The 25,193-nt window shown below is 58.7% G+C and overlaps 3 protein-coding genes across 6 annotated transcripts; 1 reads left to right on the top strand and 2 right to left on the bottom strand.

Moving 5' to 3' along the window:
- Positions 1–10: 10 nt before the first annotated feature.
- Positions 11–10,056, top strand: PKMYT1 (protein kinase, membrane associated tyrosine/threonine 1). Of its 4 annotated transcripts, none has more exons than XM_004750617.3 (8): positions 11–147; positions 5,684–6,190; positions 6,987–7,480; positions 8,186–8,292; positions 8,427–8,599; positions 8,686–8,843; positions 9,624–9,722; positions 9,808–10,056. In XM_004750617.3, exons 2-8 carry the CDS (start codon positions 5,840–5,842, stop codon positions 9,917–9,919), a joined length of 1,494 nt encoding a protein of 497 aa, XP_004750674.1. In that variant the 5' UTR covers positions 11–147; positions 5,684–5,839; the 3' UTR covers positions 9,920–10,056. The 4 variants fall into 4 exon arrangements, with proteins under 4 accessions (XP_004750674.1, XP_004750673.1, XP_004750675.1 ...); XM_004750616.3 differs by lacking the exon at positions 11–147 and adding an exon at positions 420–532; XM_004750618.3 differs by lacking the exon at positions 11–147 and adding an exon at positions 420–532 and having other exon boundaries at positions 9,624–9,710.
- Positions 10,057–10,063: 7 nt separating this feature from the next.
- Positions 10,064–13,584, bottom strand: PAQR4 (progestin and adipoQ receptor family member 4). Its single transcript, XM_004750614.3, has 3 exons — positions 13,077–13,584; positions 11,536–11,757; positions 10,064–11,381 (listed from the first exon to the last, which is right to left on the bottom strand). Exons 1-3 carry the CDS (start codon positions 13,240–13,242, stop codon positions 10,948–10,950), a joined length of 822 nt encoding a protein of 273 aa, XP_004750671.1. The 5' UTR covers positions 13,243–13,584; the 3' UTR covers positions 10,064–10,947.
- Positions 13,585–14,521: 937 nt separating this feature from the next.
- On the bottom strand, positions 14,522–18,685 carry KREMEN2 (kringle containing transmembrane protein 2). Its single transcript, XM_004750620.3, has 9 exons — positions 18,217–18,685; positions 17,785–17,959; positions 16,913–17,004; positions 16,686–16,810; positions 16,332–16,485; positions 15,703–16,035; positions 15,513–15,635; positions 15,352–15,430; positions 14,522–15,122 (listed from the first exon to the last, which is right to left on the bottom strand). Exons 1-9 carry the CDS (start codon positions 18,356–18,358, stop codon positions 14,912–14,914), a joined length of 1,434 nt encoding a protein of 477 aa, XP_004750677.1. The 5' UTR covers positions 18,359–18,685; the 3' UTR covers positions 14,522–14,911.
- Between the last annotated feature and the right edge of the window lie 6,508 nt (positions 18,686–25,193).

Here is a 25,193-nt window from a genome sequence, read left to right on the forward strand (position 1 = left end):
TTCACGGGCCGTTCCCCTCCGAGAGTCCTCCGGTAGAGAGCTGTCGCCCGCAGGCCCCAGCCCGCCTGACCGCCCCGGGGGCTTCCGCAGCCTCTGCCGACCCGGAATCTGGGACCTTGCTGAGCTGCTCCCCGCCCATCCCTCCAGGTGAGCCCAGGCCGGGTCCTGAGGATGGTGGGCGGGGACTCCCCTCCCGGCAGCCTCTGCCCCGTGACAGCCCCTGCCGGGGTCAGCCTCAACCGCCCTGCCCGCGGCGGCCCCGCCCTCTGCCCTGCCTGGGCTCCCGGGGCGGGCCCCGGCCCTCCTGGCCTTCCCGGCCTCCCAGGCCCCTTTTCTGGGAGCGCCTTTCCCCGAAGACTGGCCCCCCCTCCTCTCCGGGAGTAGCTCCTCACCCTTGACAGCCGGTCTCTTCGGATGTTCGCCAGGGTTTCCCCACGTCCACCGAGGTGAACCAGCTGTGGCCCTGCTCGGGAGGAGCTCACAGTCTAGCGCGGTAGACCGTGGTCAGCGATGTGTCCAGCCCAGTGAGAGGGTGAGAAAGCTCCAGAGGTCTCGCAGGCCGGCCTGCTCCGGGCCACCCTGACCTCTCGGGGGAGCCCCTGTTCCTTCTTTCTCCCCTGTCGCCTCCCCAAAGCTGTTCGGCCAGGCCAAGTGGTGCTAGAATGCAAGGGATTATTGGAGTGGTCTGAGAACTGGTTTAAGAGGCAGATGCCTGGTGTCCCCAACATGCTGGGCCTCTAACCAGCGCTGGAGGGGGTTCTGACACCCTGGTTCTGCGCTGGAAGAAACCTGACATGGGAATCCTGAGGTGAATCCTGTGGAGGAAGGGTCCCCACAGACAGGATATAGGGTGCCTTCCCTGCAGGCCCCTTGAGGGGGGGGGGTGTCCCTCCCCTGTCCTTTCACTGTCCCAGCTACTGGAGGGCACACCACTTCAGACGACTGCTCCCTCCTGGTTCTGTTACTGACTCGCTCCCTGCTGGGTATGGTATCTTTTGATACACTGTGGCTTCCTCTCCAAATTGGACTCCTCCTCTTTGGTCTTCTTGTTTTTGTTTCTGTTATAACATTATAGCAACATAAGAACCCTTTCTCTCCCAACACACACCTTGGGACGGTTGCACTTTGTGTGTTCCTTCAGTTACTGCTCAGAACACCATTATATATTACTTGTTATGTAACAGCATTTACTGGGGGATCTGTATGCCAGACACTGGGCTGAGCCTTTCCTGAGGTACTACGGTACACAGTGCCCTGTGGCTCCGTGTGTTTCTGAATTCAACATGTCTCTTGATTTTAGAAAGCTAATAGAGTACACACATCATTTATATGTAACATCACCTGTGAGCCTAGGACATCATCCCATAATCAAACCCATTAATATTTCTGTCAAGAAATACATGAACAGGGGCACCTGGGTGGCTCAGTGGGTTAAAGCCTCTGCCTTCAGCTCAGGTCATGATCTCAGGGTCCTGGGATTGAGCCCTGCATCGGGCTCTCTGCTCAGCAGGGAGCCTGCTTCCTCCTCCTCCTTTCTCTCTGCCTACTTGTGATCTCCATCTGTCAAATAAATAAAGAAAATCTTTTAAAACAAAAATACATGAACATTCACTGTTAGAGGGAAAAAGAAGTTAAGTCAGAGTTTTCTGCTCGATGATTGTTGCATGTAGAGATCCAGTCGCTGCAGCACTGTTTGTAGAGAAGACTTCTTTCCCACTGAATGGTTTCAGCACCCTTGTCCAAATCAGCTGACTGTGAGTGTCAGGGTTTATTTCTAAACTCTCAGTTGCATTTCAGTGATCTATACATCTGTCCTTCTGTGAATACCACTGTTCTGATTCCTGTAGCTTTACAATCAGGAAATGCAAGACTTTCAACTTTGTTTCAACTATTCTGGGACCTATGAAATTCCGTATGATTTTGGGATCAGTTTTTCAATTTCTACAAAGAAGCCAGCTGGGATTCTGATTCTGATTTTACTGAATCTGTAGATCAGTTTGGAAAGTTTGACATTTTTTATCTATGTTAATTCTTTGGATCTATGAACATATAATGTCTTTCCATTTATTTATGTTGTCTTTACTTTCTTTGAGAAGCTGAGGGAAGAATGGAAAGCAGGTCTATATGTATGATGTTTGTCATATTGATCTTATTTATCATTTCTGATTCTCTTCACTTGTTCCTGTGGATTCACCTGGTGTCATCTCCTAGTCCAGTATCGTTCTGTTCCCACCCAGCTCTTTTGGGCTAACAGTATGTATGTTACATGTCTATACTTAGTATGCCCAACATACAATGACATACATATCGTTTTGCACAATTGCTTTTTAAATCAGCTAAGAGAAGAAATACATATTTACATGTGAACGTTAATACTTCCTTTAAAGATTTTATTTGTTCATTTGAGAGAGAGACAGAGAGAGCACAAGCAGGGGGAGGGGCAGAGGAAGAGGGAGAAACAGACTCCGCAATGAGCTGAGTGCCGGACATGGGGCTCAATCCCAGGACCTGGAGATCAGGACGTGAGCCAAAGACAGATGCTTAACCATGTGAGCCACCCAGGCACCCCACATTGTCTTCTGGTTCACATAATTACTTTTTTTTTTATTACTTTTCAGTGTACTAGAATTCATTGTTTATGCACCACACCCAGTGCTCCTTGCAATATGTGCCCTCCACAATACCCACCACCAGGCTCACCCGACCTCCCACCCCCCGCCCCTTCAAAACCACATAATTACTTTTATCAGTGCTTTGTTTCGAATCATGTACTTTTAGCATGGAGAATTACCTTTAGTTTTTCTTAAAAAGCATCTCTATTAGCAATGAATTTTTTGTTTTTATCCAGGAATGTCTTTATTTTGGCTTTATTTTTTTAAAATATTTTATTTATTTATTTGACAGAGAGAGAGAGAGCAGAGGCAGGGGAGGTGGCAGAGGGAGAAGCAGGCTCCCCACCAAACAGGCAGCTGGATGTGGGGCTCGATCCCAGGGCCCTGGGATCATGACCTCAGCTGAAGTCAGACACTTAACTGACTGAGCCACCCAGGCATCCCTATTTTGCCTCTATTTTTGAAAGATAGTTTGTTGGATATAGAATTCTTGGCTGGGGTGCCTGGGTGGCTCAGTGGGTTAAGCCGCTGCCTTCGGCTCAGGTCATGATCTCAGGGTCCTGGGATTGAGTCCCACATTGGGCTCTCTGCTCAGCAGGGAGCCAGCTTCCCTCTTTCTCTCTGCCTGCCTCTCTGTCTACTTGTGATCTCTCTCTGTCAAATAAATAAATAAGGGCGCCTGGGTGGCTCAGTGGGTTAAGCTGCTGCCTTTGGCTCAGGTCATGATCTCAGGGTCCTGGGATCAAGTCCCACATCGGGATCTCTGCTCAGCAGGGAGCCTGCTTCCCTCTCTCTCTGCCTGCCTCTCCATCTACTTGTGATTTCTCTCTGTCAAATAAATAAATAAAATCTTTTTAAAAAAAAAAAAAAAAAAAAAAAATAAATAAATAAATAAATAAAATCTTAAAAAAAAAAAAAAAGAATTCTTGGCTGACAAACTACCCCCCCACCTCACCCCCCCGCCCCCAACACTTTGAATATGCCACCCTACCGCCTTCTGGCATTGGCTGTTTCTGGTGAGAAGTCAGCAGTTAATCTCCTTCGGTGGGGGGCTTATAAGTGATGAGTCCTTTCCCCTCTTGCCACTCTCAAGATTGTGTCCTTGTTTTTGGCTGTCAACATTTTTTTTAATACGATGTTTCTGGATGTGGATCTCTTGGCTTATCCTACCTGAAGTTCATTGAGCTCGTTGGCTAGGTTGATGCATTTTTCTTGGGGTGGGAGGTTTTTCTGGGAATCACATCTGGGAAGTTTCCCCCTGTTATTTCTTAGTGTATTTTCCCTGCTGCTTCTCTTCTTTCCTTCCCACGTGCCATTCTGCCGATGCTGGTAAACTTAATAGCGTTCTACTTTTCTCTGAGGCTCTGTTCCTGGTTCTTCCTGATTTGTTCCGTCTGTTGTTCAGACTGAATAATCTCTTTCCTTCTGTCTTCAGACTGGCTAGCATCCTGCCAGTTCAAATCCACTGTTGGACATCTCCCGGGAATGTTCCCATTTCAGTATCACACCTTTCATTTTCCATAATTTCCACTTTGTTCTTTTTATAATTTCTATCTCATTATCAATATTCTTTATTTGGTGAGATGTTGTCATCAGAGTTCTCTTTAAGCACAATTCCCTTTAGTTCTTTGAACACATTTGGAGTGGCTACTTTGACATCTTCATCTGTGAAATCTGACATCTGGTCCCTCTTACCGGTCGTTTCTGTCACCTGCTTTGTTCCTGTGTGTGGGTCACACTTTCCTATGCCTTTGTGTGTTTTGTAATTTTTGTTGTTGTGGGAAACTGGATATTTTAGACAGTGCTATAGCAACGGTGGGTACTGGTTTCTCACCGGTCCTCTGCAGCTTGTGACTTTGTTTGCTTGTTTATTTGCTTTGTGACCGGCTGGGCCCTTGTAGTGACGTCTCTCTCACCCCCTCCTTGGAGGGCCCAGCCGGGCACCCCGTGCACCCCTTGGAGCACCAGGAGCTTCCCGGGGGGCTCTCTCTGCCCTTCCCCTCCCTCAGCTCCTACGCCACCAGTTGTGGGCTGATCGCCCCACTGTTTCTGACACTGCCTCGGGCTCCACTGCTCCATAGACTGATCTAATTAACTTGGGGCTCCTTCAACAAGGGAGTTTTTGCGCTCAGTGTCTGGGGTGTGTTCTGACCCCGGCAGGGCTCTTGCTAGCTGTCTCCTTCCCCAGTTCTCTCTGGGAAGCTGGCTAGCCCATGGGGTACTTTGTTGCACTAATAGTGGTGCCAGCTTCCTCACATTTGCTTACCACCAAAACCTCCACTGACTTTGAGAGTGCCTTTAAGCTTGAACTTCCCACACATTGTTTCAGAAAAAGTCCCCCCCCCAGTCCCCCCCTCCCCGAGAGAGCCTCAGAACTTTCTGTGTCATTGTCTGCTTCTCCATAGGCAGAATCCCTAGGCCGCAGCTCTGGAGCTGAGGGCAGGGACAGTGGTGCCTGTCTCCCTGGGTAACACTGCTGCCTTAGGGTGGGGACAGCCCCCCCTCGCCTTCTCTGCTCACCTTTCCCACGGGGGAGCCTCCTTCCTGTGAGTGAGCTTGGCCTTGAGCTATCAGGCCTCCGTGTTCCCAGCCCCCTGGCCCTGAGGTTGAGCTTTTGCCTCTTGAGCAGGGGCTGATGGCAGAGGGAGCCCCAGGCCTGTCTGCTGTACCTGCCAGCAATGCAACCTCTGCCACCCAGAGCGGGAAGTGGAGCTTCATGAAATGAGTTTCAGCCCCACAGCTAGGAGAAAGAAGTCAAAAAAGAAACTTGGCTTCAGACCTTTGTTTTTACTTTTGAATTGGAGATAAGAGATGCTGGGCCTGTGTTAATATTTCCGCCTTACATTTTTGGAAGAAGGTGTAAATTTTCAGGCCAAACAGCTGGTTGTGACAGGGCAGGGACACACAGGCAGGCGGTCTGGCTCCAGAACCTGCCTCAGCTTAAACTCTGCTGGGCTGTGGGAGTCTCTAGGACATGGCCTTGAGCTTTTCACTTTATGCTTCTGTGACCTCCAAGGTACAGATGACTGTGTGCTGATGTATACGTATTTGTCCTCTGCCTTCTCCCGCAGGTGCTTGGTGTCCCTGTGGCCTCCATGTTTAAAGCTGAACGTGCGTGCGGAGTGGACGTGGCTCTTTTCTGAAGCCCCTTTGGGGCCACAGGACCAGGCACTGTTTGAGTAGACACGGTGCTCTGTACTGTGCACTTGGGGTCTCCTGTGCTGGCCATGCCCGTGCCCACGGAGGGCACCCCTCCCCGGCTGAGTGGTACCCCTGTCCCAGTCCCAGCCTACTTCCGCCATGCCGAACCTGGCTTTTCCCTCAAGAGGCCTGGGGGGCTCAGTCGGAGCCTCCCACCCCGACCCCCTGCCAAGGGCAGTATCCCCGTCAGCCGCCTCTTCCCTCCTCGGACCCCGGGCTGGCACCAGCCGCAGCCCCGGAGAGTGTCATTCCGAAGCAAAGCCTCTGAGACCCTGCAGAGCCCCTCGTATGACCCCAGCCGCCCAGAGTCCTTTTTCCAACAGAGTTTCCAGAGGCTTGGCCGCCTGGGCCACGGCTCTTACGGAGAGGTCTTCAAGGTGAGTGGGGGCACAACTCCCTGGGCCTGCTGGGACACCCCCCCCGCCTCCCTCCCCTGCTTCTCATTGCTTGACAGGCTTCCTTCGTTAGTGCCTGATTTGACTGCTTTCCCTATCCCCCTGCTCAGGCCCCCCAGTACCCACACTCCCCTTGCCCTGAGCCTGGCACACTGCACAGTGGCTGTGCCTTCTCCTAAAGGCTGCCCTTTCTCCTGCCGTAGAGCCAGCCCGCTCTGTGCAGTGCGCCCTTCCCCCATCACCTCAGGCAAGCAGGCACCCAGGCTACATCCTCCATGCCACTTTTTTTTTTTCTTAAAATATATTTTCAATCATTTATATTCCCTTGAAAATGGTCATTCTCCTTACACAAGTACTACACAGGAGACAATTTTGTCATTAAAAAGTACAAACAACAACGGCCCCTAGACCAGTTCTTCGCAGAGGCAGCTACTGTGCTTCTCAGGGGGGTGTCTTTCCTTCCAGACCTTTCTCTATACATGCCCAGAGTTGATCATTGAGAAACAAACTCACTTTATATTCCGCACAGCGCTCACCCTGCCCACGCAGTTTTGCCACCAGCCCTCATGGAACCGCAGGCGACAGAGACCCTCCTGGGTCGAGACTTTGAGCTCTTGGAGTGGGTCATCCAGTTTCGCTATTGCACATGCGCGGGTGTCCCTAAGGTAGCTCTGCTAGAACGTCCACGCATGTGCGGTCATAATAGAACCTGCCCAGCAGGCCTCCTAAGTGCCGGTGCCCCCTCCCATCCCCCCCACGGGCACCACCTCCTTTCCAGGTACGCTCTAAGGAAGACGGCCGGCTCTATGCAATAAAGCGCTCCATGTCACCGTTCCGGGGCCCCAAGGACCGGGCCCGCAAGCTGGCCGAGGTTGGCGGCCATGAGAAGGTGGGACAGCACCCGCGCTGTGTGCGGCTGGAGCAAGCCTGGGAGGAGGGCGGCATCCTGTACCTGCAGACAGAGCTGTGCGGGCCCAGCCTGCAGCAGCACTCTGAGGCCTGGGGCACCGGCCTGCCCGAGGCCCAGGTCTGGGGCTACCTGCGGGACACCCTGCTCGCCCTGGCTCACCTCCACGGCCAAGGCCTGGTCCACCTTGACGTCAAGCCCGCCAACATCTTCCTGGGGCCCCGGGGCCGTTGCAAGCTGGGTGACTTTGGGCTGCTGGTTGAGCTGGGCACATCTGGAGCTGGAGAGGCCCAGGAGGGAGACCCCCGGTACATGGCTCCCGAGCTGCTGCAGGGCTCCTACGGGACAGCGGCAGACGTGTTCAGGTGAGGGTTGGGACGTGAGAGGCTCTGTGGTAGTCCAGAGGTGGGTGCAGTTAGCAGAGGGAGGGAAACACTGCCCTAGTCCAAAGTCAGGAAGACTCGGCCTTGGGCTGGACACCCTGCCCTGAAGGAGTGGAGGCCCACCCTGTAGTCAAGGGGGTTCTGCAGAGTCAGGCTGTCTAAGCAGCGAACCCTCTGGAGCCACTTCACATGGGTCCACCCCATCCTCGCCACACCCCCCACGGGGGAGACAATGACCCCACTTACAAGTAACAGACACAGTGGGGTTGAGGGACTTGCCCAAAGTCCAGTTAGCACGTGGTGAGGCTGAGACTGGACCAGGCACTGGGTCCCTCGTCCATGCTAATAACCCTGTTCGGCCTTGAAGAGCCACGTCCAGCCTTATCCACAGAACCATGATGGGAACATTAGTAACCACAGTGCCCGTGTAGTCAGGGGTGCCAGGAGGACTCGCCAGCTGCTGTAGGCTGTGCTCTGCCTGGGGTCCATGCTGCACAACATGGTCCCATCACTGGCCCTGTTGAGTCCTTCTCAGGACCCCCCAACTGCCCCCCCAACCATGTCCCTGGCTCATGGCAGAAGACAGCACCCCTTCCCCACCCTCTTCTTGGGCAGCCTGGAGCTCTGGGGTCTGTCATCCCAAGGCCAACCTTGCCCTTCTTCTGTCACTGCCCCCGTCCTTCCCAGTCTGGGTCTCACCATCCTGGAAGTGGCATGTAACATGGAGCTGCCCCACGGTGGGGAGGGCTGGCAGCAGCTTCGCCAGGGCTATCTACCCCCTGAGTTCACGGCTGGTAAGTAGAAGGCAAGGATGGAGAGGACCGTGCTGCCCCAGGGAGGGCAGGCTTGTGTGGGAGGGGATGGCCAGCAGTGGGGGACACTGGGCTTAGAGCCCCTCACTCCTGACATGGCCCTGCCCTGTGGACAGGCCTGTCCTCTGAGCTGCGTTCTGTCCTTACCATGATGCTGGAACCTGACCCCAAGCTGCGGGCCACAGCCTCAGCCCTGCTGGCCCTGCCCATGCTCAGGCGGCCTCGGCCCTGGAGTGTTCTGTGGTACGTGGCTGCCGACGCCCTCAGTCGAGGGTGGGCCCTGTGGCAGGTAAGTCGGTTGATGGGGCAGGGTGCCCCACCCCCCGCTCCCTGACCACAGGGTCTGATCTGCCTCCCCCATCCCTGTCCCCGCAGGCCCTGCTCTCCTTGCTGTGCTGGCTCTGGCATGGACTGGCCCACCCTGCCAGCTGGCTACAGCCCCCAAGCCCCCCAGCCACCCCGCCTGGCTCCCCGCCCTGCAGCCTCCTCCTGCACAGCAGCCTCTCCAGCAGCTGGGATGATGACAGTGTAGGGTGGGTGAGAGCTGTGGGTGCTGGGGGCGGGAGACGGGGTGGTCATCACGTCCAGGTCCCAGACCCAAGAGGATTAGTGGTGAGCAGGACCCTTCCCACAAACCTAGCCCCCGTCATGCCCTGGGACGGGAACCGAGGCCAGTGGGGTGCAGCCTGGCCGTGAATGCAGCGGTCTCTTCCAAGCTCGGTGTAGGGAATGTGTGGAGCAGAGCATACCTGGCAACTTTGGGCTTGGGGCACTGCCGCCCAAGTCCCCCTCCCCCCAATAGCAGGGGCTGCCAGTGTCCACAGATGAGGCACCGAGGAGCTGGGCCTGGGAAACTCCTGGTGGCTAAGTGAGGGACTGCAATTAAGAAACTGCTGCAAAAGAGAACCAAATGCTTGGGGCACAGGCCTCAGGAGGAATCACACCATTAACCCCTTCCTTATGGAAACGTCACCCCCTTGCCATGGGGACACTTCATATCGACAGGAAGTACCCGAAAAGCTTCATCTCCACAAGGTCACTACAAAGTCAGCCGTCCTAACCACGTGTTCTGAGACAGAACAGACGTGGCCTTTGAGTGGTCAGGTGGTCTCTCAGAGTTGTGAAGGTGCTTCTGTCAAAGGGCACCGCGTTTCTGCTGTTTCCCACTGGGTCCCCATCCCCACCCATGTCCGGCTGGAGCCTGGTGCCTACATAGGGACAGGGTTGGTCTTGCTGCTCCCACCCAGCTGTGGCCTCCTCCCCGTGCACCCCCCACCCCCTGACACCTTACTTGTCTGGCCCATCCTGTGCAGGCTCTCGCTCTCTCCGGAGGCCGTCCTGGCCAGGGCTGCCGGGAACACCTCCACCCCCCGCAATGGCTCCCCTGCCCCCCGGAACAGGTACTCACTGAGGTGAGCAGGCCCAGAATCCAGGGGGGTGGGAGGTAGTGGCTTTCAGACCCTGACTGTCATTTGTCTCTCTTCCCTCCCACCCCAGGGATGCCCTGGACCTAAGTGATATTGACTCTGAGCCCCCTCGGGGTTCCTTCCCCGCCTTTGAACCTCGGAACCTCCTCAGCCTATTTGAGGACTCACTGGGCCCAACCTGAGTCTACAGGCCAGCCTCAGTGCTTTTAACCTTTTAGCCTCCCCCTCAGTCCTCCTGGAGGCTGGGGTCCCTCTGGGAGCTCCAAGGGTGCCTCCTGCCTACCCATGTCTAATAAAAGGTATTTGAATCTCGGGAGCACCCACGCTTGTTTGTGTGGCAACACTGTGCTTCCTGCCCCTTTATTGATGTTGCCTAGGGTCTGCGACCCCAGCGTGCGCCGAGGCTGGGCCCTCATGCAGGGCCCCAGGCCAGCTGGCTGGAGGCAGGAGCCATGCACTGCATGTAGCCGAGATTTCCTGAGCAGGCACATCCCCACTGTGTAGGTCGGGCCATCAGAGCATGGCCCTCAAGAGTGGAGAGGGGGCCTCAGTGCAGGGGGCCCCTGAGTCCAGTGCCCCTCAGCTCTCGTGTCTCTGTGCTAGCTGCCTGGAAAAAGCAGCTGCAGCTGCCCTCCTACCCCTTGGTCCTGGGATAAGAGACTGGTCCTGTTGTCCAAACTCCTCACTCCACAGTCTCTGGACAGAAGGGAGAAGAGGAGAGGTGAGCCTCAGGCTGCAGGGAGGGCTGGCATGCAGAGCAGAAAGACAAAAGTCAGGAAATAGGGGCTGAAGGCTGGGCCAGGCACCCATAAGATACCTTATGTGTGGGGGCAGAGTGGGCTCATGGCTCTGGGCTGGTAGGGTTCCAACTGTCAGAGCCAGACATGACCCCAGAGTCCCTCCAGCCATGCCCTCATAGGTCACAAAGGATAAACTGAGGCCTAGGAAGGAAAGGGTTCCTTCTAGCCTACCCGGACAGTACCCTGAAGGAAGGCAGCAGGGGGGGAAAGCCAGAGCTCCAAGGTGTGAGTAGAAGAGATTAGTCCACAGGGAAAAATGGACGAACAGATGAGGGCTCCCAGCTGGGAAGTCCTGTTTGCTGGAAGCATCCAGGCCATCGGCCCCTCCAAGACCAGCAGCAGGAGTGAAGCACGCTATTGGTTCCAGAGGACTGTCAGGAGGGAGGCCGGCGTGGCAGGCGGGAGGTGGCTCAGTCTGGGGGACAGGCGTGGTGGGCGGCCCAGAGCAGGTCGGGCACGACACCAGCGTGCAGCTGGAGGATGGATCCCACGCTGAGCAGGTGCATGATCTGGTGGGAGTTGCCCCAGTAGTCAAAGCGGCCGGGTCCCCAGCGCTCCGGCAGGCGGGCCACGTTCACCAGCCCCCCGAGCAGTGCCAGCGCATCCATGCGCAGGTAGCAGGGCAGGGAGCCTGGAGCCCCGGAGCCCAGCCCCATTCCCCGGGCCCCAAACACCAGGAGGCGGGCCGCAGCCTGCCAACCGAAGGCGCGGAGCCGGGCACTGGTGGAGGGAGCGGTGAGGGCCCGCCAGCCGGCCACACCCGACAGCATGGTGTAGCCCAGCAGAGCGGCTGGGCGAAGCCAGGGCCTACAGGCCAGGGTACAGTGGATGATGGGCAGAGCCCCTGTACCGGAGAGAGAGGCAGGAGAAGGCACATAAGTCTGGGCAATTAACTGCCTGCCCTTTATACCCAGGGCTCACGTGAGTGACCCCTGCCTCCACCACCTCCCCCACCGGCTCCCACCCTTCAAGCCGACCCACTCCATCCCTGGGCTCACCGAGGGTGTTGACGAGGCAGACCCCGCACATATCCAGGGCAAGGAGTCGCGTGTACACAGCGCTGCCCCCTTGGTGGCACATGAAGAGGTGATACAGCACGGAGCCTGCGGGGGGTGCCAGGCAGGCCACACAGTGCGTGCCCCCCAGCCAACCGTCCTTGCCCAGCTGACCCCATGGCATGGTCATCGGCAGCAGCACCAGGAAGCCTAGCAAGGCCAGCCCTGGGGGAGGGAGACAATTAGCCACCACAGGGCTGAAGCACAGAGGACAAGTCGCATCCTCAGGGAGTCCACGGTCTAGAGATAACACAAGAGGGATGAGGCAAGACCAGTCTTGGCAGTGCTCTCAGCACAGAGCAGCCGGGCCTCTGACAGGGGCAGCCCTGGGCCTTCAGTAACTTCCGTGACAGCAGAGCTCACAATTCTGGAAGTAGAGATGGTTATTGTCACTTTGAGTTGAAGACGCTGAGTTAGTGCCCTGGGTGAGCCCAGCAGGTAGGCCATGGACACAGTCTTAACTCCCACACTGTTCCCGTCCCTCAGCCACATTACCTCCCCAGAAAGCCGGGGGCCCCAATCCCCCAAATTTGGTGTGTCAGCAGAAGCCAGAAGGAGGCATGACCTCATGCTGAATTCTGAATAGGATATGTGGGCAATGATACCAGATCCCCTGGTCACTTAGCTTGCTTCTCCCAAAGCCTGTGTGACCAGACACCAGGAGGCTTGGATCTTTTTGTCTTCCAGAAAGAGGCAAAGTCAGACAAGGGAGAGGGGCTGAAGAAGCTTGTTCCATCTCCTTTAGGCTCTTTTTTCCCCCGTGCTCCATTCCTCTTGGCCCCAACCAGGGCAATTCCTACCCCTTCCTCTGGGTACTGGCATTGCCCTCACAGGGGTCAAAGGTGGGCACAGCAGACTGAGGCTGCACACCAGCCAAGGTCTGGCCGGGCCATAGTACCCCAGTGAGGCAGGTACCAAGGTTGGGCCCAGTCTGCTCAGGCCCCTCTCCTGGCGCCGGGCAGCCCAAGGACGGGCAGGGCTGTGTCAGCAGAGCAGGGCCGCGGAGGAGGGGCTGGGCGCCTGCCGGGGGTTGGAAGGAGCCGCCACCAGGCGGAGCCTCGCGGCTGGGCTCCTCTGGACCGGGGGTGGCAGGGCAGCCGCCCGGGGAGGGGCTGAGGCCTGGCTTCTTTTCCTGGGCCCCTCGCAGCCGATGTCAACACCCGTCTACTGAACTAATGTGGGCGGGGGAGGGTGCCCCAGACGCAGGGATTATGAAAGGGGGCGGACACAAGACTCCTCCCCGGGGCTCAGAGGGATTAAGCGGACTTGGTCCTCTACTGCTTCCCTCGCCTGTCCCGGGGCCCCGCCCGGGGAGCGGAAGGACAGTTCCGTCCGGGACAATGGCAGCTTTGTCACCACGGCTCCTGGCCGTGCCAGGGCCCAGGCAGCCCAGGACCTTAGCAGTGGGGCGCTCGCCGGCCTTCCGGCCCCCGGCCAGGCTCGGGCAGGGCTGCCGCGGGTGTGGGATGCGGGGCGCGGCTCACCGTGCGTGTAGATGTTGCCCAGCTCGTTGTGGAGGTAGAAGAGGCTGCGCAGACAGCCCGAGCCGCTGCTGGCCGGCCGGTAGCCCGTCAGCACGAACTTGTTGAACTGCAGGTGCGGTGGCGAGCTGGCCCAGTCCAGCAGGCGCGGCCCGGCCAGGAACGCCATGGCCCGGCCCGGCGCGGGTGGTCCGCGCTCCCCTCGGCCCCCGGCCTCCTCCTTAGTGGTACCACAGCGCGCGGAGACTCATCCCGATGCCCGCCCGCCGCCCAGGCTCCGTTCGCGCACGCGCCGGCCGGGGGTCCCGGCCCGCGCCCCCTCCCGCGCTGCGCAAGCGCGGGCCCGGCGCCCCCACGCCGGGGCCGAGGCCGGGGACGCGCGGGGCGGCGGAGCGCAGTGCGGCCGGCCCTGCCGGGGCAGGCGAGCCGCAGGGACAGCTCGTGGCGGCGGCGGCGGCGGCCGGTCGTCTCTTCTCAGCCGGGAGGACGGGTGCGGCCGGACGCTGGTGGGGACGCCAGACTCCGCCCCAGCTGCTCGCCCCCGCCATCCCGCCAGCGTTTCGCGCGCGGTGCTCGTGACGTAGGCCCTGCGAGGGCCAATGGGCGCGGCTGGCTGGGGAGGCCCCGCCCACGCCTGCCCAGATTTTTTAAAAATTAGCATAATATATGCGGCCCCAGATTCATTTGCATGGGGTAGCTGTGGGCGAGGGATCCAGAGTTCTGGGTCCGGGTGGCTCTGCTGGAGAGGCTCCGGCGCCTGAGTCTACCTTGCGCACCCAGGCTTTCCGCGCGACCCCCCCAGATCGAGGCACCCTTGGGCACTCACCCTCTCACTTATCCTCACCCAGCCCCACCCCTCACCCAGCTCTGTCCAAGGTGCTGCCGGCCCCGGACCTTCGGACCAGTAAGGTCTAGACCCGGCGCGTCCCCACTCCACGGGCGAGCTCTCCACCCTGCCGACTCAGCCCGCGCGCAGCAAGCCGCGCTGAGATGCCCAGGTCTCTACAGGTGTGTCTGACGCGCCCAGCACCCTCGGGTGATGCCCTACCCTTCTGGCCAAGCTCCCTATAGCCTGGGCTCGGTCAAACTCGCTCCCTGTTATTGCCCACTGGGGGCACCTTCAGTTCCACCCAGAAAAGACAGGAAACGGGGGGAAGAGAGAGGGCGGGAGGCCAGAGGAGAAAGGTCGGTCCCTGCCGGATTTCATCCTAAAGCGGGTCCAGGAATGCGTCCCTTCTCCGGCTTAACCCCCACAACCGGCTTCCTCCTCCCGTCTCCAGGACCCCGCCCACCCATTCTTTCGCCTCCGCTGTTCCTCAGTCTTCAGCATTACAGGCGCCTCCAAATCACTCCTGGCCGGGGACCGACCTTAATTTGCATGGACACACCCAACCCTGGCTCCGATACCCTCATTAACATAACCCCTCCCATCAAGCAGGAACTTGCAGAACTGTACCAAAATAGGTCCTTTATTCAAAGTCTATAGTTGGTCTTTTGACTACTTTAATTGACCTCTCATACTTCCCTTAGGGCAGCAGTCCAGGACCACCACCAAGAGGCTCTTTTCAAAGCAACCTGAAATCAGACACCCCCATATCAAGGTTCATGAGGAAAGGAAGCTGGGATTCCTCTTGCCCTTTGGCCTCAACCATCTGGACCCTGAGGGTCAGACCAAGTTCTCAATAGCATCAGATGCTTCTTGTCCAATGTCTGGCCGCCACCGGATGACCAGGAATCGAGCTGCCCGTACAGGGGCAGAAGGTCAATGTAGAGTTGGCATGAAGTCTCGGGTGTCCATCCCTCTGGCAGAGGGTCCAGTAGACCCTGGGGTTCCCGAGTCAGAGAGCAGAGATGAGCGAGCGCAGGGAACTCTGGCTGGAGGCGCTCAGGGGCCGGTAACTCGCAGCTAGACCCACAGCCTGAGAGTCGGTGGGAGGGCAGGGCAGGGCCACCCCTCCAGGCCGGCGGTACCACACAACCCAGCTTCTCCCGGGGCCCCGGGAAGGCCCCAACGCTGGGGGACCTTTTCCCGGAGCCAGCAGACAGCTCCTAGAGAGGGAGCAGACGTCAGCCGAACCCTCAACCAATCTTACCTCCAGCGTCCTGCTTCACCTGCGATCCCACGTGCGATTCCCTGTGTGGACGCAAGGCTTCGACCCTCGAGAATCCAGGATTTCCTCCCCGTTCTGTTCCCCTTGGAAGCCCCAGCTTCCCAGCAGAGCCCCCTTCCCCGGGCCACCAAGGCGTCTGCCCTCAGGCCCTGCCCCAGGGGGCGCACCGTCGGCGAAGCAGGCGCAGCAGCGACAGGAACAGCAGCAGCAGCACCGAGATGGCCGTCACCGTCGAGAAGACCCGGGCTGCGGGCGCACCGTGCTGTGAGGACGGGGTCTGGAAAGGGCGTCTCCCTGAACTCCCTCCCGCCTCGCTCGCCCGCCTCACCTCCCATCGCGGCCTCTGGAGCTCCGGGCCGGGGGCTGCAGCTGACGTTAGCCCAGTCAGGGGGCGCCGCGGGGGTCTGCGCCGAGCCCTTGGGCTCCGGGTCGTCGTCGGCGTCCTGTAGCCCTGCGGAGAGAAGTGTGAGGCCGGGCGGCCGGGCGGCGGGCGGGGGCGCGACCAAAGGGGCGCTCACCGCGGTAGGTGAGCGCGAAGCCCTGCGCGTGGCCGCGCGCGTCGCTGCGGAAGGTGAGCCGCAGCGCGGCGGCGCGCAGGCGCAGCGGGCCGGGTGGTGGCGGGCGGGCGCCGTCGAAAGCGCGGAGCAGGCTGCCCGAGGCGGCGTCGCGCAGCTCCAGCCGATCGCGCGGGTCGGCCAACTCGAAGAGGCGGAAGGTGAGCTCCAGCGCGGCGCCCGGCGGGCTCAGCGCCCAGCTGCAGTTCCGGTCCGGCCCGTACTCGTCCGGGAAGTCCGGGGAGTAGACGACGCCCTGAGGAGCCGTCCAGTTGCCCTGGCAGGAGCCCACGGACACTGTGGGCGGGGCCGGCAATCAGAATCCCGGGGCCAGGCTCCTTCTCCTCCCCCACAGGGCCTCGACCCCAGATCTGTCCCGCTGCCACCTGAGCCGGGTCCCACTCTTTCCGTGGACCGTGACTCCCCTCCTCAAGCCCCACCCTCAACCCAGGCCCGGCCTTTGACCCCCCAGGTTCGGCCGGGTCTCCACTTCTGCGCGTCTCAGATCCCGCCCCCTATGAGGGCATCGCGCTTCCCGGTCTCACCCAGAATCCGGCGCTCCCCCAGGGCTCTCTTCCCCGCTCACTCCTCACCTTCGTAGATACCCAGACGCCCATCGCCACCGCACAGCTGGCCAGGGTGGCCGAAGCAAATCTGGTCACAGTCCGTAGCTGGGGCCGGGCGTCCCCGGTCCAGGTCGCTTTCAGAGCCACAGAAGCAGGCATAGCCAGCCTCCACGCCCGCCAGCTGGGAGCACAGACTGGGTGACCCCAGAGGCAGCGGTTGGGGCAGGGGCGGGGTAGTGGGAACCTAGGGTCTGGGTCGCAAGTGGGAATCGGACCGGAGGTTCCAAAATCAGCGTCAGGGTTTGACGTCAGGGTTGGGAGTTGATTTGGTGCTGAGGACAAGTTCAGGGTGCCGTTCTGGGCGGGAGATGGGGGCAGTACCTGGTAGCCCTTCATGCGGCAGAAGCGAAGGCACACCTGGACCGTGAGCTTCGTTGAGGTGCCGCTGGGGCCACTGAGGGCGGGGGGTGCCCCCGAATCCACGAAGCAACCCAAGTATCCGGGCACTGAGGGGGCAGCGGAGTCAGGCTTTGTCGGGTGCCCCCAGAAAAGAAGTCTATGCAGGCAGCCCAGAAAATTCCCATCCTTGTCCAACAGGGCCCACTCACTGTGGCACGTGGGGATATCGCAGTAACGCCAGTAGATCCCCTCCTCTGTCTCCGCTACGTAGCACCAGGGCTGCACGTCTCCGTCGGGGTTCCTGCCCGTGGAGGACAAGTGGTCCCCATCCAGCACCCCCAAAGGCTGCAAGTCCCAGGCCCCACCCCACGGCCTATCCGCAAAATGGCCACCGTGTGTGTTAGAATTTGTGTGTTCCTCTCCGTTGCGGCACAAATTCTGGTTTGTCCCACGTGCTTTGGGACTTCCAAAGGGTTCGGTGGGAAGTCCTTAAAGGGACCCTGAGGGCATATTTTGGGCTTCAGCTGTTGCTAGGACGTGACCTTATACATAAGGACTTTGAGGCCACCAGACGTGTTGTCCCCAACTCTGCCTTGGGCCTCAGCCACTTCCCTTGCCTTGGGACCCTGCTTTAGAGCACAAGTGCTGAACCCTGAGCTTTGTGGTGTCCTTCTGCTCAGGTCCAGACATCAGTTGTGGCTCTGAACCCCCAACCCCTCCATAACGAGTAGAGTCTCTCAAATCAGTTGTACCGCGAGGACCCGGCCCCTCTCTCCAGGGCTCGGCACCCCACCCCACCCCCGACTGGATCCTGCCCGGGCGGCCTCCTTGAATGCCCAGACCCGACCTGAGACGGTAGAGTTTGGGCACCTAAGGCGGGTCCCATGAGCGACAGTGTTCTGAGCGGCCAGCCCCGCCCCCAGGGTGGCTGGGCCTCGTCCCTCGCGGAGGCTCCGCTACCAGCCCCTCCGGGTGGACTTTGTATCCGCCCAGCAGAGCTCTCCAATTCCCCTACAACTCCCCGGGCCAGCGCCGGCTCCGCGGCGCGCAGCCCCGCCCCCAGCGCAGGCCCGGCCCTCACCGGCAGAAGTTGTGCGGGCCCAGTCCCCAGCGGCCTTGGGGGTCGCTGGCGCTGCTGTAGCTGTGCTGCTGCGTCTGGTCCCAGAAGAGGCACGGGCGGCCGGCCCCGCGCGGCCCGGTCCGGTTCTGGTGGCCGCGGTAGTCTGCGCCATTCACCTGGAAGCACTCGGACAAGCCTGCACGACGAACGCGGGGACTGGGGGGGGTCCGGACCTTCGCCCGCATCTTCACCGCCCCCCCAACTCCAACTGCCCGGCCACCCCCCCCTGCCCCCGGCTGCCCAGACAGCGCCCTCGGCGCCTGTGGGGCCCTGGCGCTGCTCAGCTGCCCCTGCCACCTGCTCTGCTCCCTCCTCAGCCTCTGGACCCGGGTCTTGGGCATGAAGGTAGAGGACAGAGTGGTGACCACGGCTCAGAGTTGGGCCAAAACTCACCTGGGCTGTGCAGGCTCCCCGCGGAGGCCCCGCGTGGCGGCAGAAGCGGGAGGAAGAGGAGGAGAAGGAGGAGGCCCTGCGGGGCCTGTGTGTCCATCACCCCCAACCAAAGAGAGGTTGCACTGGCCAACGCACGGTCCATGCCGCCCCCGGGGTCGCTCCGGGGTCTTCCAGGCGACCTGGGGGGGCGTTGTCTTCTGACCGTCTGTTCTCGTCCCACTCTGGGAGGCGCTCTCCGTCTAGGACGGTCACTCCCGTGGATATTTACCTCCAGGGTTTCTGCCCCTGGAGGTGTCTCTTTGCCCCTGTGTCCCCACTGGGAATATCTCCGGGGTTCTCTGACCAGGAGCCGTCTCAGTCACTGCCCCTCAGTGCTCCCGGTCTCTCCTCGGCTTCCACGCCCGCCCCCTCCCGCTGCGCCTTGCTCTCTGAGCCTCCCTCACTCAGGTCTCTAACGCACTGGCTCCTGCCCCCCTCGCGTCCCTCTGTGGGTCCCTCCCCCTTGAGTCCCTCCCTCCCCACCCCATCCCCCCGAGGCCGGGAAGCCCCGCCCGAGACTGGAGCGGAGGCAGCAGGTCCAGACGCCTCCCACGCCAATCCCCCCCCCCCAACCCACTGCCGGGGACCCTCGGTGTCCCGGCAAGCTTCTCCCCTCCCCTCCCCCTCTCAAGGTCCTTGCATGTTCTAGGGGTGTGTGGAGGAGGACAGGTCACGCTGGTGGACAGACAGCCCTAATGGGAGTGATACGCGACCTTCTCCCGAGGCCACACGCCCCTGGGACACCCCAGAGTCTCCTGTTCACAGGCACCCTTGATTCAAGGGTACGCACGCACTCCCAGTCTGTCACCCATTCATTGTCGGAAGCTCCAACGCACACCCTCTTTCGGATCCTCGCGTCCCTCTTTCCAAGTACCGAATGCCTCTGGTTTGACGGAGGAAGTGCCACTCCCTGCCCCCGCGCCCGCGAGACAGGCGGGAATGGTGGACTTTCAATCCCGGACAGGCAGGGGCAGCTGGTGTCTGGGGAGGAAGGCAGCTGCGCCCCTGGTCCCAGCCTGTCCCCTCCTGTCTTCCCCCTTCTTTCCGTAGGACCCCCAGCCCAGGCTCGCCTGAGCCCTCCCAGCGCAGTGGAATTCCCCCAGCGGAGCCCCCCCTGCCCCCAACCTGGCGGGGGAGGGGGAGGGGAGCAGGCCCAGGCAGGCGTGGGGGGAAATTCCCCGCCCCCTCCCCGGGGCCCGACTCCTCCGAATCCTCTGATCTCCCAGCGCCGCCCGCCGGCTGCCCCCAGGGCTTGGGGGGAGGCCAGCGCAGGTGCGTGGGAGGGCGGGGGCGGGCGCCAGGGAGGAGATGGGTGGTAGCCGGCCCGGAGCGGTCCCGCCCCGCCCAGATCCCTTGCCCCTCAATCCAGCCTCCAGACCTCTCCCCACGTCCTCACCAAGCTGTCCAGCCCTGACGGACCTGTGCCCGCCCATAAGATAGGGGGCGTTCAGGAAGGATTCTGGTGGGTGGCGACCATGGGATGGGAGACCTAACAGTTAGTGCCCAGTGATGAGGTTCCTGGATCCTAGGGGCGGGCAGCCCACGGAACATTCGAAGTGGGGGGAGGGGCTGTTGAAACTCGAATTGGACACCAGTGTCGTCTCCTGGGGAAGCCCTCTCAGCGGCCAGGCTGGCCAGGGCTCCACTCCCAGTTCCCTGGCCACGCTGAGCGCTGAACTGGGAGTCTCAGCTGCACGTGCTAGCCCAGTACAGACAACCTGTCTAAGGCCCCCCTAACCAGGGGACAACCTGTGGCTACCATTTGACCTGGGCCCCTTCTCCCAAGAGGGTTACAGAGAGAGGCAGTGGCTGCTGCGGCTTGTAAGTGTCCCCCCACATCTCTGGCCCACAGAGAGCCTCAGGGGACTGCAGGCCTGGGCCATAGCCTCTGTAGTGGAGGTGCGTGGGGAGTGTCACCTCCAGGGTAACAGAATGCCCAGGACTAGGTGGGGGGACAGGGATAGTGGTCAGTAGGGACAGTAGAGTAGGAACTGGCTCCTGTCATGGCAGGGACGGACCAAGCTGTCCATGCAGTCTACTTACTGTACTTTGGCTGCCCAGTCCCCAAGGGCTCAGTCTCCCACAGAGGAGCTACTGGATGAGCAGCAGGGGGTGCTCAGATCCAGGACTGGGGCACTGAGAGGAGGGGCAGTGTCTCCTTGCAAGCTCTGGTCCTAGATGACTCACAGAGCCTCAAATTAAAGATCTTGGCCCTCACCTTGTCACTTACAGAGCGTTCAGGAAGGTTAAGTGGCCCCACAGTCTCGGTCAGGACTTTCCCTTGATCCCTCCAGAACAACAGTACTGCTTTTCAGGGAGGACTCTGTCCCTCCTACCTGCTCTGGCCCTCCACCTGTGTTTCCTGATCCTGGTTCCTCCAGTTCCCACACAAACAGCTGAACTCAGCTTCCCAGACTCCCTTGCATTTGACTGTGGGAATGAGTTCAGGCCAATGGATGTGGGCAGGAGTGATGTCTCCTGGTACTGAAAGCGGGGGCCCAGACCAGCAGCATCAGCATCCCTGAGACTCTTGTTGGAAATGCAGATTCTGGGGCACCTGGGTGGCTCCGAGGGTTAAGCCTCTGCCTTCTGCTCGGGTTGTGATCCCAGCGTCTTGGGATGGAGCCTCATATCAGGCTCCCTGCTCAGGGGGAAGCCTGCTTCTCCCTCTCCCACTCCTTGCTTGTATTCCCTCTGTCTCTGTCTGTCAAATAAATAAATAAAATCTTAAAGAAAGAAAGAAAGAAATGCAGATTCCCAGGCTCCAGCCCAGACCTCCTTCATCAGAACCTGTATTTAACAAGATCTCCAGGTTTGCAAAGCGCACCTGGAGATCTCTGCCAGGGCTCTCTCTCCTCCCTTCATCAATTAGATGTGGGAGAGCCCAGGCCTGGGGAGGGTGGAAGGAACTGGATTCCTTAGTGCCCTGGTGGAAGGAGCCCACCAACACATGAGACATAAACATGTGTTGTGTAGCCACTGAGACTAGAGGCTTCCTTGCTACGCCAACTGGCACAACTTAACTCCCTCGACCCACCTCCTGCCCCATCTAGTTACTGTCTCCTCTATTGCTTTCCCAGGGCATCCGAGCAGAGTCCCACAGACTGGGGACCGGAATCTGGAGACTAAGCGGGGAGGGCTCCTTCTGCGAGCTGTGCGTGCAGATTTGTTCAATGCCTTTCCACTTGCTTCTGGAGGTTGTTTGGTCGTCACGGGTGTTCCTTGGCTTATAGAAGAATCACCTGGATGTCTGGCTCGGTCTTCACATGGTGCTCTCCCTGTGGGTGTGGCTCTGCATCCGAATTTCCCCTTTTTATAAGGCCCCCAGTCATATTGGCTCAGTAGCTCACCCAAGGTTTATGACCTCATTGTAACTAATCACAACGGCAATGACCTATTTCCAAATAGGATCCCACTCTGATACTGGGGGTTGGCACTTCTGCACATGAATGGGAAGGTGGGAAGAGCACAAGTCAATTCATGACAGCTCAACTCTTGTCCCTTTTCCATCTTTACTGCCACTTCCCTAGTCTGGGCCACTACGGTCTCTTCCTTGGACAAATCATACTCCAAAATGATGTTTGGCTCCCCACTCTAACCCTCTACAACCCCTCTGGCAGCCAGAGTCTTTTGTTGGGGGTTGGTGAACTGCAAGAACCTTCTGGCTCTTGGCATCTGCTCATTTTTTTTTTTCCCAGTAGTAAACAACACCTAACATTAACTTTATCATCTTAGCCATTTAAAAAAAAAAGATTTTTATTTATTTATTTGTCAGAGTGAGCACAGGCAGACAGAGTGGCAGGCAGAGGCAGACGGAGAAGCAGGCTCCCGCTGAGCAAGGAGCCCGATGTGGGACTCGATTCCAGAATGCTGGGATCATGACCTGAGCCAAAGGCAGCAGCTTAACCAACTGAGCCACCCTGGCATCCCTCATCTTAGCCATTTTTAAGCGAACATTTCAATGATGTTAAGCATATTCGCAATGCTGAAGCTCTCTCTCATCAAACATTAATTCCCCTCCCCTCTCCCAGCCCCCCAGAATCACCTTTCTACTTCCAATTTCTGTGATTTTTTTTTTTTACTACTTTAGGTATTCCATAAAAGTGGAATCACAAAACATGACAGATTTCCCTCTTTTTTAAGGCTTCATAATAGCTCATGGTATGGCTAGACCACATTTTCTTTATACATTTATCTGTTGATGGACATTTGGGTCACTGCCACCAGCCAGAGTCCAATGGATGTGGGACAGGGGCCTGAGCAGGATCCTCACTGGTCCCCCTCCCTTCCTTCTTCATTTACTCAATCACATCTTTAACAAATTTTTTTGAGCACTTGCTAGGTGCAAGGCAAATTCTCCTCCTTTCTCTCAAGCACTGGGTGTGCGAGGCCAGAGCCCAAGGCTCAAGCCAGGTCCTTATCTCCAAAGCTGAGGGGCTCTTCTAGTACACCCCTGAGCCCTTGGGAGGGCAGTGGGGTGAGCAGCCACAAGGGTCTGGGCTCTGCAGGGCTGTGGTGAGGATATGACCCAAGGCCAGAGGCTGCCCTGTCCTTCGCTGTTTGCCAGAGGACGCCCTGCCCCTGTACCTCTGGGTTTTGGTCCTTGAACCAGGTGTCATATTGATGTGGGAACCAGAGAGAACACCCAGGCCAGGTGCCTCATGATGGGACTGCTCTCTAGAAATGTCCCCGGCTTTCTGGATATCATGGGGATGGACTGCAGAAAGGGGACACGAGAGCCTGCTGTGGTCAAGCTAGCAGGTGGCTGGGGCTTGGGATGGGGATGTTTATTAACATAAGGACCAACTAAAGGGTTGTCTTTACTCTAAGAGCACCTTAGCTGGGCTGTGGAGTGACAGTGTCCCTCTGAAATCTGCATGTTGAAACCCTAATAAAATGTGATGATCTGGGACGCCTGGGTGGCTCAGTTGGTTAAGCAGCTGCCTTCGGCTCGGGTCATGATACCGGCGTCCTGGGATCGAGTCCCACATCGGGCTCCTTGCTCCGCAGGGAGCCTGCTTCTCCCTCTGACTCTGCCTTCCACTCTGTCTGCCTGTGCTCGCTCTCACTCTCTCTCTCTTACAAATAAATAAATAAAATCTTAAAAAAAAATGTGATGATCTTAGGAGGTGGAGCCTTTAGGAGGTCAGAGTGCAGCCTCCCAATGGATTAGTGCCCTTATGAGCAGAGGTAGGTAGCTGGTTGGGACCCCCAACCAGTACGAGGACCCAGCTAGAAGGCAGCCGTTGTACCTCAGGAAGGAGGCTCTCTCAGGACTTGCTGGCACCCGCACTCTGATCTCAGGCTTCCAGCTTCCAGGCCTCTGAGGACTACATGGGCCTTTTTGGGCGCGCTCCACCCCCCAGCTACGGTATTTGCTATGACAGACACCTGAATTCCCCAAAACCGCCCAGCCCCAGAGAAAGGAACCCCACCAGCCTGACCAAGGAGGGAAAGCCAGGGGCAGAGTGAGTGAGGCTAACGGGTCTGGGGTTTCTTTTTGGGGTGGTGAATATTTTTGAATTAGATGGCTGGACGGACACACCACTCGTGAATATACTGAGGGCCACGGAGTTGCACACTTTGAATGGGTGAACTGGATGGGGTGTGGGTGACACGGTGACAGGCAGGTGGTGCTGGGGGGAACTCACAGCTAACAGGCTCCTGTAGCAAGCCACTGCTCCCCGTTTTAAAAAGCAGAGCTCCTTGGGGTGCCTGGGTGGCTCAGTTGGTTAAGTGACTGCCTTCGGCTTAGGTTATGATCTCGGGGTCCCAGGATCGAGTCCCACATCAGGCTCCCAGCTCCATGAGGAGTCTGCTTCTCCCTCTGACCTCCACTCTCATGCTCTCTCACTCTCTCAAATAAATAAATAAATAAATAAATAAATAAAAGTGGAGCTCCTTGTTGAGACTTGTTATCCCTGGTGAACTTTTGTAAACAATTTCATAACTGAAACCTAATTTCATAATTGTTGCTCACCGTCACAGGAAGGGGCAGAGGCGCACTCACGACCAGCTCTGTGTGGTGCAGACGTCCTAAGATTGGGTTTATTGGGGGAAACAGCAGCAGAGCAGCAGCAGGGAAGGAGGCAAGCCCTGCTCACCCACGGAGGCGCCAGCTTCTGAGGACCTGCCCCTCCCCACCCCAGTGCACTTTGCGCTGTGACAGGACAGGGCAGGGGGCATCTGTGTGGCCCGGCAATGGTGGAGGAAGCGGACGTATGGGAGGAGGCCTCTGGAGCCAGAGCGGTATCCAAGTTCCTGTCCATGCGGGAGTCCTCAGGCCAAGGAACACGGACCATCTGTCCTCTGAAGTCAGCGCAGAACAGAGGAAGGGACAAGCATACAGCCCTTGTCGGCATGGATGTCCAAGGGCGAGGAGAAGCCTGCATCCCTCTGTGACTCTCCTTGTGCTGCATCCTGGAGCCTGGCCAAGCTGAGGGCCATGGGACATGGGACGCAGGAAGTCACTGTCCTTGCAGAGAGCCGGCTGGGGAGGCTGCAGGGCCAGCAGGTCCCACTGGCCTTACAGGGGGTCATGGCTACTGGGACTCAGTGCTTCTCATAGGAGCACTTCATGGCTGTCTGAGGCACCCCATCCACAGAGGGGCTGAGCCACAGTGGCACCTCCCGTGGGCATGCGTCCTTGTGATACAAAGATAGACCCAGGATTGGGGTGTCCTATCCCACAGGGCTGTGTCTTTGGCCTTGGCCATGGGCAGCGGGCTTCATGGCCAAGAGCACTCCTCAAAACCTAGCCCCTGTGTAGAGTGTCCTCTGCTCAGGGGTCCTCCGGCAGACAGCTCCCGCCTGGGAGGGGGACTGCTGTCCCCAGACTGTCTTCTTGACTGCTGCCAAGGGTGCGGGGCGAGGGCCCCGGGGAGCTGGTAACTGGCTCAGCTGATGGGCCACAACTCGCCTGGGAAGGGAACCAGGGT

Source organism: Mustela putorius, unplaced genomic scaffold (assembly GCF_011764305.1).
Source record: "Mustela putorius furo isolate JIRA1106 unplaced genomic scaffold, ASM1176430v1.1 tig00004007_pilon_pilon_pilon, whole genome shotgun sequence".
Classification (NCBI taxonomy): Eukaryota; Metazoa; Chordata; class Mammalia; order Carnivora; family Mustelidae; genus Mustela; species Mustela putorius.